This window comes from Mustela nivalis (assembly GCF_964662115.1).
Source record: "Mustela nivalis genome assembly, chromosome: 2".
Lineage (NCBI taxonomy): Eukaryota > Metazoa > Chordata > Mammalia > Carnivora > Mustelidae > Mustela > Mustela nivalis.
Window position 1 is genome coordinate 147,513,263 of NC_139021.1, and position 17,715 is coordinate 147,530,977.

Consider the following 17,715-nt stretch of genomic DNA (forward strand, 5'->3'; position numbering starts at 1 on the left):
GAAGGCACATGAAGATAAGGGCAGATTTAAGAGAGATGAATAAATGTGAATGATGTAAGAACCTCTCATAGAGGCCAATCATAGATGAAATAAGAGAAACAGTGAGCGATGGCCAAAAGAACTGAAATGACTTCCTCTGGAAGAAAAAGCATGCAGACATGATGGGACACAGGCAGCCACAACACCCACACTCATCTCTTTAGCAACCTCTGTGTATGAGCAGGAAGTGTGTTTCAGAGAGTAAGATGCTTGCTACTTAGCTGTACCTCCCATGAGGACAGATCCAAGACTAAGAAGTTTTATATGCCTAATAAATAAAACACAATTCACACTTTAGGACCCTGAGGCACAAAGAAACTGATTAGTTCATATGGAACTTCAAAGTATATGCTGATTATAAACCCACTATTTATGCTTACTGAACAGACCTTTACCAGCATCTGTTACTGAGTACTGCCAATAACTAAAATGTTATTACTTACACAAACACTTATGATAGTTAATTCTTCCTTCAGGCCCCTGCTAACCCCAGCAGTCCAGGGCCACTTCCCTGTGTTCTGCTCAGAACAGACATCCCTGAAGGACTCAGCGTTACAGACCCTGTACCTAGCACTACTCTTCTGCTAGACCACATGATGTGGGGTTCAAGTGTAATGGTGCTGCAATATAGACAAAAGCAAGTGTGCTCAAATATAACTGCACGTTGTCTTACTTCTGCAACAGCTCTAAATTAAGGGATGGTTCACACCCAAGTTTTCCCCAAGAGGAAACTGTGAAACAGGACTAGTACTAGCTTCCTTTCCTCCCCACTTCCCTGCTCTATAATTCATTTCTGACCTGCATATCTCCATTGAGAATTCTGTAAACTTCTTTGGAATCAATAAAATTTTGGTAGACTTTATGTTGCTCCTCTGTAAGACGGCAAAATAAGACCTATGGGGGAGAGAAAAAAAAAACCCAGAGAATTAAAAAAAATAATTAAGACATCAACAAAGTTTTCTAATCAAAAAAGCACAACCTATACAATATTAACAAAGTACCTCTTTTTTCAAAAAGCCAAAATGGTGCCCCATTCCAAAGCTAAACAAAAACACAGTCACCCCTTCTCATCAGTTCCTCCACTTCTGTCATCCATCAACCTCTTGGTCCCTACCCACTATCCCAACAGTCCCTGAAGACTGGCTTCCTTCCCAAAACAACGTTCAGCACAAGTCCTCCTCCATCGTAGCCTCCAAGCACTCAGACAGCCCATGCCCCTCGCTCACACTTCACTTCAGACCAGGGACCCTACCCTCACTTGACCTGCCCCCTTTCCTAGAGGTCAAAGCACAGGTCCACGAGTTTACCAGACCTGTCCATCCTTCCAGCCCAGCTTTGCCTGTTATTCCATGCCAGAATGTTCCCTTTCTGCCTCTCAATCCTCCTCTCCTTCATATTCACTCTATTCCTTGGCTAGTCATAAACCCAAGACATCTTCCTTTAGCTACCCCTCTGCCACCTACTACTTCTGCCTTGTAAACTTTCACATGAAGACTGACTCAAACTCCTGCCTTCAGGTCATAATCCCAGGGTCCTGGGATCGGGTTCCTCATCAGGCTCCTCGCTCAACAAGGAGTCTGCCTCCCTCTCCATCTGCCCCTATCAGCACCCCTACCCTGCTCATGCAGTCTCTCTCATACTCTCCCTCCGTTCAAATCAATAAAACTCTTAAAAACAAAACAAGACCAAAAAAATGGACAAAACATCAAAGACAGAAATCGAAGCTATCAGTCATGATTCCCTAATTTTCACCCCCTAAAGTTTATCTATTTATCTACCTCACTTCGTTTTTTTTGTTTTGTCTTTTTGTTTTTTTTTTTTTTAATTTTCAGGGGAACAGCTAGTTTCCTCTTTGGGAACTGGGACAACCCTCTGACCTTCGCACCAGATCTAAAAACCCTCTCCTCTTCCTCTGGACAGTGCTCCACCACCTTACTCTCTCCAAAAACTGAGGGGGGAAAACTCCCTAAAAGGATTATGTGTACTCACGATCCCCACACCCTCTCCTTCTGTCTCTTCCGGGACAAGCCTGGAGGGCATACCCACTGAGAAAGTGCTATGAACGAGCTCACTAATGATTTCCTAGCAGCCAGCCATGCCGAGTCCCTAGGCCTCATGCTTCCACTTCCCCCAACTCCCTCCTGCCTTTCTACCTAGGCCTCCTGTCTTCCCAGCTGGCCCCTCTGGATACCGGCTCCACTGTAACTTCTTTCCTCTCGGTCTGTGTACGTGCCTCGGGCAACCTCACCCCTGCTCATAACTTCCACACCTTCCTGGCTCTGAGGTCACAACTATATCCCTGCCTAGAATTCTCCTCAGAACCCAAGACCCACCTATAACTGCCTTTTGGGCAGGCAGATGTGCAGTGGACACTTTAAATGACCCGAATCAACTCACAACTATCTCCTCTATGCTCTGTCCTTTTGAAGTGTCTGTCAGCAGATCCATCCCAGCATCTAAACAGGAACCTGGAAAGCACCCGCCAGCCCCACACCCTCCAGGGCTCAGGCCCATCCCCTCCAGTCCCTCCCGACCCCGCTGTGAACTCTGGAAGGACCACCTAACTCACCCCTTTGCCTCCACTTTCCTTCCCCTCCAATGCTTTCATATGCTGCCTGAGTCATCTTTTGAAAATACGAATCTGAGTATTTCTAATTCCTCACTTCTTAAATTTGTATTTCAGTCTTTAAATACAATGGTAACAGAGAAAAGCCTTTTCTCTGATAGCCACAAGGTTAACTGAACTAATCATTCACCAGATGCTTAGTGTGTACAAATCACTGTTTTAGGTGTTGCGTGGCACTTTAAGGTCCCGATCTCAAGGAGACCTAGTCAAGAGTCCTGATCTCAAGGAGATCTAGTCAAGAGCCTAGTGGGATCTTACAACTTCAGTGTGTGGGAAAGCTGGAGGGTGGGGTGGAAAAACCTCCAGGAAGAGGGAACATCACATGCAAATGGAAAGACAAGTGGCACATGTCTGGAAAACAGGAACTGTTTCCAAGCCATTTGTCTTGGCTCCACATGGATTACAAAGAAGAGACATTCTGGGACCCCATAGTGAAAATAAATTGGTGCAAAGAAGCTAAATCGGGATTCTTGATGGGAAGAGGGCCATGAAGGTGTGTCAGCAGGAAGAGGAGCCTGGGAAAACAAAGCCAGCGATGCTGTGTGATACCAAGTGAAGTGGAGAGCGCCCACGGCTGGAGGCCAGTAAGACCGTCAGACACCGGCCAGACACCGGCCGCACTACTTTACGAGGATGCCGCGCAAAGTGGGCGTCGAAAAAGGACAAAACAGCACAACAACTGACAGATTGGGATAGGCCACGGCACAGAGCACTGTGGCCCAAGACACTGGCCGCAAAGGGAGACCTGTTAGGAGAATGTGGAGATCAAGGGTTGACTTTGGAAATGAGTTTGGGGGAGGGAAGAGGTGGGGATGAATCCAACCTTGGTGAGAGATCTCCGAGACCCTTTACAGTTTCAACACTGAGAATCTACAATGTATTTACTGTTCAATGTTAAAAAGAGGGTGCAGTCATCTATTGCAATAACAGAACACCAGGATGGACTTTAAAAGAATGCCCCTTCTACAACCTGAGTCAGATAACGTCACTCCTTGGCTCCGTCTCTACCTATGAACTGCTTCCTCACTCACAGTAAAATCTGAAGTCTTCACCACGACCAGCAGGCCCCGATGACCTAGCCAACTAACTGACTTCTCCCTCCAAGAATTCTCATCCTTCTTCCTGCCCTCAGGCCACAATGCCCTCCCTGCTGGTCCTTGGAGGTACCAACACCCTCCTACTTCCATCAACCTGGAATGTTCTTCTAAGAACCCCATGATTTGCTTCCTTTACCTTCTTTAGGCCTCTGCTCAAATGTCCGTTTATCAGAGAGGAAACATCTCACTGTCCCCTTTAAGAAGCCCACTTCCGGTGCACCTGGGTGGCTCAATGGGTTAAAGCCTCTGCCTTCAGCTCAGGTCATGATCTCAGGGTCCTGGGATTGAGCCCCGCATCGGGCTCTCTGCTTAGCAGGAAGCCTGCTTCCCCCTCTCTCTCTGCCTACTTGTGATCTCTGTCTGTCAAATAAATAAAATAAAATCTTAAAAAAAAAAAAAAAAAGAAGCTCACTTCCCCAAATCCTCACCCTATATGCCCTATTCCCCTGACTCTGCTCAGGGTTTCCTCCACATTACTGCTGCCTACCAGGTGGCATGTGTGTCTGTGACTGTCTCCCCTCCTCAAGAACAAAGGTGAGTCAGGAGAGCAAGCAGTTTCTCTGTTCACTGCTATCTCCCAGGAACAGGCCTGGCACCTCCAATTTATGGCATGAATGAGTTGGGGCGTGAAGAAAATGGGTAAGTTCAAAAGTGCAGCCGCAGGAATCTGTGTGTAAATAGGACAAAGATCACAGCCTGTGAACTAAGGAAGAGTCTTGCTGAGGACAGGTGCCACAGCAGGCTCACTTGTCCCATACAGGTGTATACAGATAGAAACCAGCTGCCCTGAGCACACCCATTAGCCTACCATTTTTGCATGTGAAAAGCAGAATAAACAGACAGGTATACCCACACATTAGGAGTGGGTTGGTAACTCCTGGATTTACAGACCTGTTCATTTTTATCTGGCAAAGAAAGGCTCATTTTGACATCTGACTTCATTCTCCGCAACAGGTATGGATTTATGGTATCTCGTAAGACACATGCACATTTATAAGCAGTTTTAACCTTCAAAAAGAGAAAAGGGCAAACAATTACTTATGTTTAACAAATGCATTTGTTCTTACCTCTCAACTGATTCCAATGTTTAAAAAAATTTTCCAAAGACCTATGGTTATATATAATTGGCTGGAAATGGTTGAAAATAGTTTGGAAAAATTAGGATAAGTTCCATATACTCCAAAAGGTGGTACCTTTCCAAAGGTATCATCAGTTAAAAAAAACTTATTACCAAAATGTACAACAAAAGAACTGGTAATCTAATCTTGTGTCTAATTCCTCCTCCATACTTTGCTTTAATTATTATTATTATATTGCTAGACCCTACAGTAGAGATTTCTTCGGTTCTCGACTACCCTCTAGGGGAAAAAAACAGCTTTCAAATGAATCTCTGTTTATAATCTTGCATTCTCCTAAAGCTACAAGGGAAGTGCTGCTCTGCAAGACTGAAGATCAAAAGCTAACTCTGGGGGAAAGCTTCAGCTATGGGAGCAACCAGATAATAAGCAGAGATTACTGCCCACTGGGGATTTAGGAGAGTAAGTTCAAGAAAAGCCCTATGATCCCAGAAATGAAAGGTCACTCTAGCCTGAGATGGAGCATATGGTTCTGTAATGGAGCATAGCCACATGAGATGGGTATTAACTGTATGTAGAAAAACAAAGACCCACAGCTCTGGAAACACTCCCTCTGCAATTCACTTAAAGGCAAACAAAGAATTCAGTAAATTATTGATACTTAAAAAAAAATTCTGAATAGGCTTAACAACCTAGTAAATTACTATTTAACGGAACAAGAAAAATTTTAACCAAAGTCTAACAAAATTAGCTACAAAATGAATGAAAATAAAAAGAGTTTGAATGTAACACATACAGAAAAATTCACATTAAAAAATTAACATAGGGTGCCTGGGTGGTTCAGTCAGTTAAATGTCTGCCTTTGGCTCAGGTCACGATCCCAGAGTCCTGGGACAGAGCCCCACATTGGGTTCCCTGCTCAGCGAGGAGCCTGCTTCTCCCTTTCCCTTTGTCCCTCCCTGCCCCACTATGCTCTTTCTCTTTCTCTCAAATAAATAAATAAAATCTTTAAAAAAAAATAGTGAAAAATATTTTAAAAAACCCTAAGAATATCCTCACTCAAGTATGTATACATGTATACACACATATGTGTGTTCACCTTGTGTGTATGTGAGCATGTACAGAGAAAAATACAGGATTTATTTGGAACAGCAGACAATAACAAATAAGTTCAATTAATCAACAACTTCTAGTTACAGGTAATATCATAACTGTATCATTCAGCCACTGATTACAAATTATCCTTAAGAGGATGATCAGGTATATATTATGGTTTGGAATACAGAGATAATAAATTTCAGAATTTAATGTGACATTACAGTCCCACCAAGAAGTATACTGTTAAAATTCTTCCTAAAAATATATACAGTATGTTAAGGAAACTATCTCCATATCCCCACCTCTACTCACGTATTTCTCCTCCAGAAGCACGAGTGAGCGAGATGATGCTGCTGGCAAACCAGGGCCGGGTTGGTGAGCACCTGGCCGCTCACTCCCACTTTCTCCTGCCCGCCCAGCCCTCTGGAGAGTTCTCCTTCCACCATCCCTCCCTGTTCCTGGCCCACTGTGGGGAACTCACAGGGGTCAGACCTCACAGTGGCTGGGGATGGGTCTGTTTTTCACACCCAACTCTCCTTAGAGGAAGAATTGGAACTCTGGAATGTGGTGGGGATAGAAGAGCAAGGAAGACTAAGAAACCCAGTTTTAGCCTTGATGTTCAGCCACGTTCTCTGTCCAGCCTTCCTAGGCAGTCCTGTGCTTCAGGCAGTAACGCGGATTCTAAATTATTTTTCCCATCTGCCTCCCTGTCTCTCTGACCACACCACATGGTAGGGATCCAGAACTGTATTTCTCTTAACTATCACTCCCAACCTCCCAGTGCCATGGAAAATGGAGATCAACTGAACATCTAAGTTTCCTTTCTATTCCTGACAAGGCAGAGTGATATTACTCACCAGTTCTGCCTTTTCCAGAGCTGAGAAACCTTACCTTAGGCCAGTCACCAAACCATGGAATCTCAATAAACCCTGAGTAAGAATGAGGAGGTTCTTATCAGTTCTAAAATCTAAGCTTAACATGCAAAGCCAAGAAGCAGGCCATATTCTTGGTAACTAATGTTCTCCCCCCTCACCTTCCTCAGCCTAGCACAGTCATCTCTCCTCCCGGAATCCTTTCTTGACTCCCACAAGCTCTGATATTAGATATCCCCCCTGATCATAGTCCTCACTACCCTGTACTACAATCATCCTACTGAACTGAGAACACAATTCAAGAGAAGGTTCTGGTTGCCAGCCACCTCTCATCATTTTAGCCCCAGCCTGAAACAATAAATAACTGCTGACAGATGATCTTCTTGGGATTCAGTAACTCATGACAACCATGGACTTAAAACAAAAAAGCAATTACAAAAACAGCAGCTCTGGGGCCCCTGGATGGCTCAGTCAGTTAAGCATTTGCCTTCAGCTCAGGTCATGATCTCAGTGTCTTGGGATCAAGCCCCGTGTCGGACTCCCTGCTCAGTCGGGAGCCTGCTTCTCCCTCTGCCTGCCACTCCCCCTGCTCAGGTTCATTTCTGTCTGCCTCACTCTCTCAAATAAATAAAATCTTTAAAAAACAAAAAAACAAAAAGTTCTGCTCCCAAAGACCTTATAACCTACAAAGGGAAAATAGGTAAGTACATAGACTTCTAACACAAGGATGTCAAGGAAAAAAGAGAATGTTTAGAGGGTTTCCAAATCTCTCTGTAAAGTGATTTATTAATTCCAAAGAAAGTGGTTAATTCAAAGAGTTTAGAAATCTGGTAAATACCGCCTCACCCAAGCAATCAGACACTACCAACTGCCACTACCCATGAAGGATAAACCAACAGCATGTGCTAAAGTGAAACACCAAGAAAGACAAGTCACAGAGAGTGGAAGACAAACCCAAAGGGAGGCACATTCTACAAAATACAAGGCCTGTCGTCTGGAAAGTCACGGAAGGCAAAACAAAAACAGAGAAACTGTTGCAGATTAAAGGAAAACTAGAGACAAGGAAACTACTGGAAGAATTGACAAAATGTGGATGACTACAGTCTAGACCTCAGAGATGTACTGTGTTAAATTTCCTCCTGATTTGGATATTTTTACTGTGGTTATATAGGAGGCTGTCCTTGTTCTTAGGAAATACACACTGAAGGATTTAGAATAAAGGGACATAATGTCTACAACTTGCTCTCAGATGATTCAGGAAAAACAAACAGTATAAATTTGTGTGCATGGGTACACAGAAGTAGGGAAGGAAGGAAGGAAAGATAAAACAAATGTGGCGAAATGTTAGCTGATGCTAATAACTGGTGGATCTAGTAAAAGAGTACAGGAGTTCTTTTTATAATTTTTCCAAATTTTATAATTTCCTACCCCATTTCCTTTATCTTAAGGGCCCCCATGTCTTGTTTGTTTTATGGGAAAAGATGCCATTTGGAACTTTTGCTCCCCACCTTCTTTCTCAGAATCACCATCCAAGTCCAGGTTCAGGTCCTCACCACCCTCACCACCCTGACCCCTAACAATTCCCAGAGGTCCCCAAAGCCAGCCGCAGTCCCATCACCACCTGCTGCCTGAGTGGCCCTGGAAGAGCAGCCATCTTTCAACCTCCCGCTCAGACACCTTCGGTGGCTCTTTGCTGCCTGAGAGCCTCTGCCTCCCTTTCAAAGCCCCCATCTCTGGCACCCACACCTTCCTGGCTACCTCACAAGCATCTCCAGGGCAATCAGGCATGTCTCTTCACTGTGGCCCATGGCCACACAATATGGCTGTGGTCATACCACTGCCCTGATCTAGAATGCCCTCACTTTTCTTGGCCTGTTTTCCCAGAACTGGGTTAAAGAACATTTAAGTGTTGTACTAAGTCCTCTCTGAACAACTCAATCCTCCCTGGCTTTCCCTTCTCTAAGCTGTTACACTATCTTATAAGATATACTAAATTATATAGTGTCCAGAACGGATTCATTCATCCCTTGTTTTACTTTCTGACTGGTTTTGAATACGTTAGATAATTTTTTAAAACTCATCTAGAAAAGCAGGAGCTCTCAAGCAAAAATAATTTTATGATTTTGGGCAGATACCGGTTTATAAGCTTGGCCATTTCCCTCATATTATGAATGACTTGGCTACAAAGTACAGTATTAAGTAGAAACAGTTTAAATATTAAAACGCCTACAAGTGTTAGCTGCCTACTACATTACCTGCACTGGGGAGGCATTTGAATACCCCCCCATGGTGATGGGGACCGAGAACTGCTCCATGAACACGGGCAATGTGCCTAACTTTCCTGGGAAGATGAAGTCGAAGAGCGACCACAGCTCCCGGAGGTTATTTTGCATTGGCGAGCCAGACAAGATGATGCGATGAGGGGTGCGGAACTATTTGGGGAAAGAAAACACTTTTTGTTAAATCCATTTTTCAAGAGATGATCCCCATCCCTACCCCAAAATATGTCCACACAATCCTGGTTATTTAACATTTTTACACATCACTTTAATCTCCAAAATGTAGACATTTTACGCAATATAGAAAAAATAAAGAGGGAAGAATATTTCTTATTGTTCGTTGAACACTAGGAATGAGAGTTGGATTGGATTACATTCTAACCACTGATCCCTACGAGACACAGTCAGTAATGTGAATAATTTGAATTTCTTAAAACCATGATTATGGGCAAGAATAAAGAATTTTCTGCACTAAGGCAAAACATGTATTTCAAATTCCTTATGCAGAGGCACAAGAGTCAATAAGAGTGATACCAGAGTTTATTCTCAATTAAATACTATTTTCCCTGGAAATCTCCCTTGTTATAAAAGCTCATACCTGTTTGCAAGCGAGGGTGACAGCAGCATTTGGATTTCGAATTTTGTGTCCCTCATCCAAGATCACATAGTGCCAGTCATGCCTACTAATGTCATCTTGCATCAGCCGAATGTAGGAGTAAGAAGTGATCAAAATGCCATGACAATGAGCAATATCTCGAATTAGTTTCTCCTAAAATGATGATAAAATGGTAAAACCAGTTTTAAATAAGCTCATTTAAATAAACTAAACGAACATGATTCTTTAAATGGTAATCTTTCAATGATGTAATCTACTGTACTTTTTTTTTCTACTGTACTTTTAAAATATGTATACAATCACAATACATACAATTGCAACTATATATTATCAGCACTGGAAGTTTATGTTTCATTACTCTGTAAACACTGACTACTACATCTACTTAAGGAGGAGGGCCCTCAAAAGAAAACTAGAAAAAGTTACAATAAGTAAACACTTACCCAATATTTATTTTTCTAAAATATCCTTTGTGTCAATTCTTTTTTTTTTTTTTAAGATTTTATTTATTTACTTGACAGAGAGAAATCACAAGTAGATGGAGAGGCAGGCAGAGAGAGAGAGAGAGGGAAGCAGGCTCCCCGCTGAGCAGAGAGCCCGATGCGGGCCTCGATCCCAGGACCCTGAGATCATGACCTGAGCCGAAGGCAGCGGCTTAACCCACTGAGCCACCCAGGCGCCCCCTTCGTGTCAATTCTTGTTAAATTTAAAACAACAAGATAGATGGGAAGTGATTTGTTATTTTAAAACCAGAAAAAGAAAATGAGAGAAAAGCCAGAAAGACCAGAAAGACAAATTCAGGCGCTCTACTGATGCAGAACATGAATTCCAGGAGGAGAGAATAGAAAAGGATATAAAAACAATTTTTTTTTTAAAAGGCAGAAAAAAATTCTGAGGAGAAACAGGAGTCTATAGAGCAAAAAGTAATGGAGTGTCAAGGAGAAACACTGAAAAAAGACCTATCGTTAGGAATATACCTACTAGAATTCCAAAAGTAAAGAGAAAATGCTGTAGCTTCTAGTCAGAACAAAACAGAAGATTCCCTTCAGAGGAAAAAGACTCCACCTGAGCTGGACACTTCTTCTGTTATACTAAACTGTCAGAAAGCAAAGAGCCAGACTTTCCATAATTGTAGGGGAAACGCTCTGACCCCAGAATTCTGCACTGATCCAAACTAGCAGTCATGCTTGACAGAAAAAATAAATTCTACCTCCAGACAGACAAAAACAGAAAATAAAGCAGCCAGAGAGAGGCCAGGTATAGTACATGATATATCCAGCCAGGTGTGGTCACTGAAAGAACACGGTCCCTTTCCAAGGGCAGAAGAAAGTGTGCCGGGAACACACAGCACTCTGCAGAACAGCAGAGAGTAGAGCTCCCAGGCCCAGAATGCTCACTGCAGACAGAGCACGCCCAGCAACTCCCTGACAAAGGACAGAGTCCTTATGAACCCCTGGTTTATGGGGGGAGACTGTAATAATATATCAGGTCACACAGCTGGTAAGTGGAGGAGTCAAGATGTGAACGTAGACGGGCAGCTAACTGCAAAGCTAGTATTAACTAAGTATCAGGCAACATTGCCTCATACCTAACGGTGAAAGAAAAAAAAAATTTAAGGGTAAATTACATGTAATATTACACCAGTTCTTTCAAATATTACAGGTATCCTCTGCTTTTCCAAAGTTCAGCTAGCTTCTTCACTATTACAAAAGACGTACTTTAGTACCCGTTTTTGCCCACCCAAAGAAAGCCAAAGAGGATTTTCACTTTTATAAAAAAGGTGAAAAGCAAAAGCAGCGTTCCGTCTTTGTTGTGCAGTGAGCATTTATAGAGGCAGCCCACGCCCCGAGCACGAGTGGGGCGCCACCAAGCTCCTTCCCTGAGAACTACACTCTGCATCTGGGCAGCAAGCGCCGTAGCTTTGAATGGGATCTATAAGCATCTATGCATTATCTCGATTTATTTTGTGCGTGTTAGCAAGATGTATCCTAAGGTATCAGAAAAGCCTAAGAGAGGTACTGTTTGGGTAGGGAACGCTCAAGAACTTTTCCATATAAATTAATGGTAAGTGCTTCTTCATTTCAAGCGGTTTCAGGGTACGAAAAGGTTTTGTAGGAATGCTCCACTTTTGGAGAGCAAGGAAATCTGTTTTAAAACAGTAAGTAAATGTTTAAACATTGCTTTAAATATTAATGAAACCGTTAAGAATAAATCTAAAATATAAGGAGGGATATATTTGGGGACGCCTGGGTGGCTCAGGGTTAAGTGTCCACCATCGGCTCAGGTCATGATCCCAGGGTCCTGGGACAGATCCCCACGTCAGGCTCCAGCTCAGATGGGAGTCTGCTCTCCCTCTGCCCCTTCCCCTGCTTTTGCTCTCTCTCACTCATTCTCTCTCAAATAAATAAATAAAATCTTTTAAAAGGGGGGGGTATATTTTTAAGTGTCACTATAATTCTAGTTTAATATAACAAAATCTTGAATAACAAACAGGAGAAATATGTGTACTAAAAATCCTGCCCTGTCCAAGGGTAGAAAGGGGCAGAGATGACAGACATTGTCCACTTTTTAACTGTGAAAGAAAAACACGTTGGATTATATTTGTAAAAAAACAAGCCCATCTACTGACCCACAGCTGCTACTTCCACATGAATACAAGAAAAAAACAGACTGTAGAACTGTCAAACCACTCTAGGGGAAAAAAGTAATAGAAGATAGAAAAAAAAAATCAGGAAAATAGAAAATACAATCGCTGGTTTCAGATGAAATGTACCAGGAGTCTCCACAATGACAGTGGGTTATTAGCAGCAAGACTTTCCCGTGGGTACACACGGCCCAACCCTTACACCCAAACGAGCCTGGAACTGAAAGCCAAAAATATAGGCATTACCCAAGAAACGCAAACAGAAATGGGGCAGGACTAGAAATACAAATAGCAGACAGAAAGAACTGAACAGAAAAGAAGAGGGATATTTTATATCTTAAAGGAGACAGTGCACAACGGAGGAGCCGCGCACCAAACCCGGGGCGCAAAGCCTGCAGAGCTGTGCTGATGAAGCAGGACATCCACAGCCGGCAGGGGACCCGGCACAGCCTCCCAGAGTCTGACAGACCAGAAGATAGAAAGTAAGATTAAAGAAAACAAGAGGTCAAAAATTAAGATACAAATGATGTGAGCACCACCATCCCCGAGCTCCTTTTAATAGTATCAGCAGTTTCTGACCACACAAAGAATACTCATTCTTCGCATGCCACTGACGCTAAACTCAGGCAGAACAGTCAGTCAGCGCAACCTGCTAAAAAAGGAAAATGAGGGAATAAGGTAAAAACAAAACTCAGTGGACCCTAAAAAAACAAAACTGGCAGAACTGAAAAACCATAAAATGAAATAGCCCACTGAAAAAATCAAACAAAACAGACAAAGATCTGTCAAGTCAGCCCAAAGAGCAGACTCAGACGCAGAGCATGAGAATGTCGAAAGAGCAGAAAGCAGATGGAGACACTACACAAATGTCTCTTCTCTCCACCACCACTAGTGAGCTAATGCCAAAACCCTGAACACTTTGACAGAGGACAACTGTTCAAAAATAATAATAATAATAAAGTACCAAAATAGGCCCAAGAAAAATGAGACAAACCAATCAGACCAATTACTGAGGAACTTAAAAAAGATGGTATATGCTCTTCTCACCAAAAGCCAACCAGACTCAAAGGGTTTCATGAGCAAAGTAGAAATCCATCCCATTGTTTAACCTATCTCAAAATGCAGGAAAAGACAGGACGCATTGAAATGCGTTACTATAAGGCCAAAAGAACCCTGTTTTCAAAACTAACAGGCACAACACACACGTGTACTCCCTAGCAGAGATCCGTTACTTATAAATGAAACCTAGCTGTATATTAACCTAATAAGGTTCATCATAGTAATATAAGAGTGAAATATCAAGAAACCTAACACAGTAGTTCATGTAATTATAATTATACGAATTTTAAAAAATTCAACATCTTCAAAAATGATTTTAATATGTTAATAAACTAGGACTAAAATATTTTTTTTAACTCAACAGAGTTATAAAAGGGTGTAATAAGAGCCAAAAAAATTTTGAAAGAGAAAAACAAAGTAGGAGAAATGACTCTCTCATGTCATAACACACTCAAAACTTCCCAGTTCATAAAAGTACGATACCCAGTACACATCAAAGGTTCAACAGGGAGAGCTGTATTATCTACTACTACTTTGCTGTCCTCCTATTCACGGTTTTCAATGCCTGCACAGTCCTACACTGAAGACCACACCTGACTAACCATTTCCCAACTCTGTACCTTATGGTGAATGCACAGTAAAAACCTCAGAGCTCACAGCTTTCCAAAAACACAGACAGGTTTCTCCTGGGACTCACCTCTCTCCCTTTCATCCTGACTACACTGTTTATCCACCACCACCGGCCCCCCACAGCTACCAGCGCTCATGTAGAAAGGTGGGCTGTCCAAAGACACACTGCACCACCTCGATCGCCTCATTCCACAAGTCCCGTGATTTTCAGAAGCCAGAGCGGATCCTAAGAGCTCTTCTGCATCTCAATTTTCCATTGAGACTGGGGACAGGCAGCTGCCACCAGCTCTACCCTCATTTTCCCCACCAAGAGAGCAGTGGCAACTAGAACTCATGAAGCAGTTAGGACCCGAGAAGGCAGCAGACTGAAACCGAGAATGTCCATGCCCAACTCCCCTCTAGACCTGGAACTCTGTGCATACACAGAGGGGGATGAAAACAACTACCAATGTTTGGGGCTTCACAACCAAAGAGGATCAAATTACCACCCACGTTTATAAAATGTCTGGGTCATAAACAAGCCCTACAAATGTGGGTCCACTTGGTTGGGACCCTGAACTCCTGTAACTGCTGGACGCAAAGACTCGCCATGGCCATTCCCTTAAACCCCGCCAAGGAATGCCACCCCAAGCTGGATTCTGGATGTCACTTCACCACAGGAGAACAAATGAGATGCCAACCCTCTCAAATACACACCACTGGCACTGTGGTCACCTTCTTCTGCATGTTCAATAAGGACTAAAGTTTATTTGGAAAATTCTACAATGTTAAGCCACAGAATTACACAATTTCTACCATTCTCAGAAAGATGTATGATGATGAGTAAAAATCAAAAAGACTTTTATAAGAAGCATAAGAAATTTTTTTAAATGTCCTATTGAAAATGTAACTTCCACTTAACAGCCACTGGGTAAAAAACACCATGTAAGACTTTTTGTTTTCACCTGATTCAATCTCAGAATTCTATAACTGCCTAGACTAGAGTTTCAATAATGGCGAATTGTTGAATATTATGGACGTCTCTATCCAAACACTTAAGACAAATCATCTCGGGCGGTTTCAAATTAAAAGCTTGTAAAATATGTAACCTCTCCTAGTTTTTGCAATTAATAGGGTACATCTGCAATTAGCCTGACTTACTGAATGCAGTGCTGTTGTCATTAAAAGATGTCTGTGAAAGTGCTGCTGTTATTATGGAGGCTCAGGAGACCAATCCCTCCTAGAGGGCAAACAGTGGACTGGTAGAAAACAACAGCCATAAATCACACTGTCAGGCAGCGGGGAGAGCGGAGTGGAGCACAGGCACATGAAGGCCATTCACGGTAAACACAGCACGGCAGCTTCCCAGGCAGGATTTACTGCACCTGTAATTAATTAAAATTTCCTTCAAGCTAAATCTTTAATAAACAAGGATTTGTGCTGACAATGAAGAAAAAAAGGGCTCCAGCAACATAATTTTACAATATACCTCACAGAACAAGCATAGCATCTATCATTTCTTGTATCAGGTGTATACACCGTCTCTGAAGTTAATAGGAATTACATCACTTTGTGTTATAATTTGTGTACTTGGAATGGGTTTGAAATGTTTAGGATGCTTGAGGGACCATGCGGCCCTTTTTAACTTTAATTTTTATGTTTTTTCCTGACTCCCTTCCAGCTCTTTAAAAAGCCAAGTCCTTTGACTCTAGTGTTCCAGAAAAACGGGCCTTTTTAAAGAACACGTGATGGCAGTTTCATCAAATAGCCATGTTTTCCATGGTTTGTTCTTTAATCAAAACTTGTGTTTCGCAAAAAGAACTTTAACATGCTATTTCATTGTTTCCATTTGGGACCAAATGCACCTGGATGTGAGAAAAAAGGTCTAGATGTGAATGCCTGTGAACGTGTTTGATAAATCAAGTGCGAACCTTCAGTCTAGCGAGTATTTATACTGAATCAGTCAGCAACAGCAGAGCATCTTCTCTTCGGACTACCACAGAAGAATGGGTCTACAACATCCTTTGTTTCTAACAGTAAGAATTACCTGAGTAAATGAATGAGTAAAAGAATTACCTGAGACACTAAGCTTCTCGTGCATACCTATTACCTCAACAACTCTTCACAAAATTACCAAAAATACTCATTTTTTGAGAGACCAATCTAGGCTCAGAGAAGCTAAGTGATTTGCCCAAGGTCACAAAGCTGTAAGATTCAAACCCGGGTCTGGTCATGGCAAAAGCTATGCTTTAAAACCTTTATGCTATTGTTGCGATTCCCTCTAATTGTCATGAGTTTGTCAAAATGAGATAAAACTCTTTGAATTATCACAAATATTCCACAGAATTACTGTATCTGCAGGATACAGCAGGGAAAGGTGGGAGAGACAAAGTGACAACTGTTCAAAATACAAGGAAGACATTTCTCATTAAATATCTTCCAGAAAATTGAAAAAAGGGTCCTTAATAATTAAATAAACTTCATAACACAGTAGCTAAAGATGCCACCATCCACTGTGAGTTATAGCATAAGTACCACAAAACTCCCTTCTTTTATTATCTTTTCGGGCATTTTCTCTCCCCAAGAAAATGGCTAGATTTTCAAGGTCAGTCAAAAACACCATATGCATTTTTTGGAGCGCTAACAGCCTCAAATACAATGCAATGCAATGACAATACAAATGCAATGTCATGTTTATCGTTACTAAACAAGTAAGTGTTAATCAACTCACATATCAAGTTTCTCTATGTTAGAAAAAAGGGATCACAAAACATAATGAGAAAAAGAAAAATCTTAGATTCCTAAGAAATGAGATTTCAATTGACCATTAAAAGAAGATCCAGACGACTGAAAATGTCTGTATCTGATTTGATTGTTTGGTTGAAATACCAGCCACATATTTTTCTGCATGGTTGCTGGGTTCACATTTGATAATTCCAAATTACACTGTCAATCAAAGAGAGTATTAACAAAGATAATACAGGGTCATGTGGTGAGAGGTGGGAAGCTAAAAGGCAATGTAAGGAAGAAGAATGACGGATGCGCTCCATTCAGAAACTGATCATCTGATGCCTGTGCTCTAAATGGAAACTTTAATTTTCAAAATTTTATGTCATATAAGTTACAAAAAATCATTAGGAAAATAAAGACAATCTACATGAATGATATGCAGAACAATTCTTGAATCAGTACTTTCAAGTTTTCTAAAGAGAAATTCTCTTTTCTTCTATATTTTCTCCAGCACTGAAAGTCCCTATGCCAGAGCGCCGTTATCTGGACAGGCCCGGGGGCACAAAAAGCTCCCCCATGGAGAAAAAGAATCCTAGTTGATAAGGACAGAAAGGAAGTCAGGGGTTAGATGCTGGGTTGGATCAGACACTGAGAGAATATTTGAGATATGAATTTAAAAACGTATTTAACTCCAATCTAACACATTATCTGCAAGTCAACAGGTATGCAGGGGTGGTGACAAAGATCTTCAAGAACAAATATTAAAAGGAATGAGAAAAGGTATCAAATGTCACTTTGGTTTTTTAATCTAGCAGCTGGAATTCTGATCTTGGAAGTGTTACTAACGAGGTCTATGCAAAGGATTTAATGTATTTTCAATATCCTCATCACAAATAATAAACTGATATTAACAATAATAAATAATAAATGATGCATACAAACATCTTTTTGGTCTTTTGCATAACAACTT

At 41.8% G+C, this 17,715-nt stretch overlaps 1 protein-coding gene across 1 annotated transcript in view; it reads right to left on the minus strand.

The window, feature by feature from the left end:
* Positions 1 to 17,715, minus strand: part of ERCC6 (ERCC excision repair 6, chromatin remodeling factor) — a 73,102-nt gene that overhangs the window by 13,123 nt on the left and 42,264 nt on the right. Inside the window, exons 9-12 of the mRNA XM_082718626.1 lie at positions 9,686 to 9,856; positions 9,064 to 9,240; positions 4,654 to 4,770; positions 838 to 933 (exon numbers count right to left, since the gene is read on the minus strand). Coding sequence (XP_082574752.1) covers positions 838 to 933; positions 4,654 to 4,770; positions 9,064 to 9,240; positions 9,686 to 9,856 — 561 coding nt within the window. The remainder of the gene's footprint in view (positions 1 to 837; positions 934 to 4,653; positions 4,771 to 9,063; positions 9,241 to 9,685; positions 9,857 to 17,715) is intronic.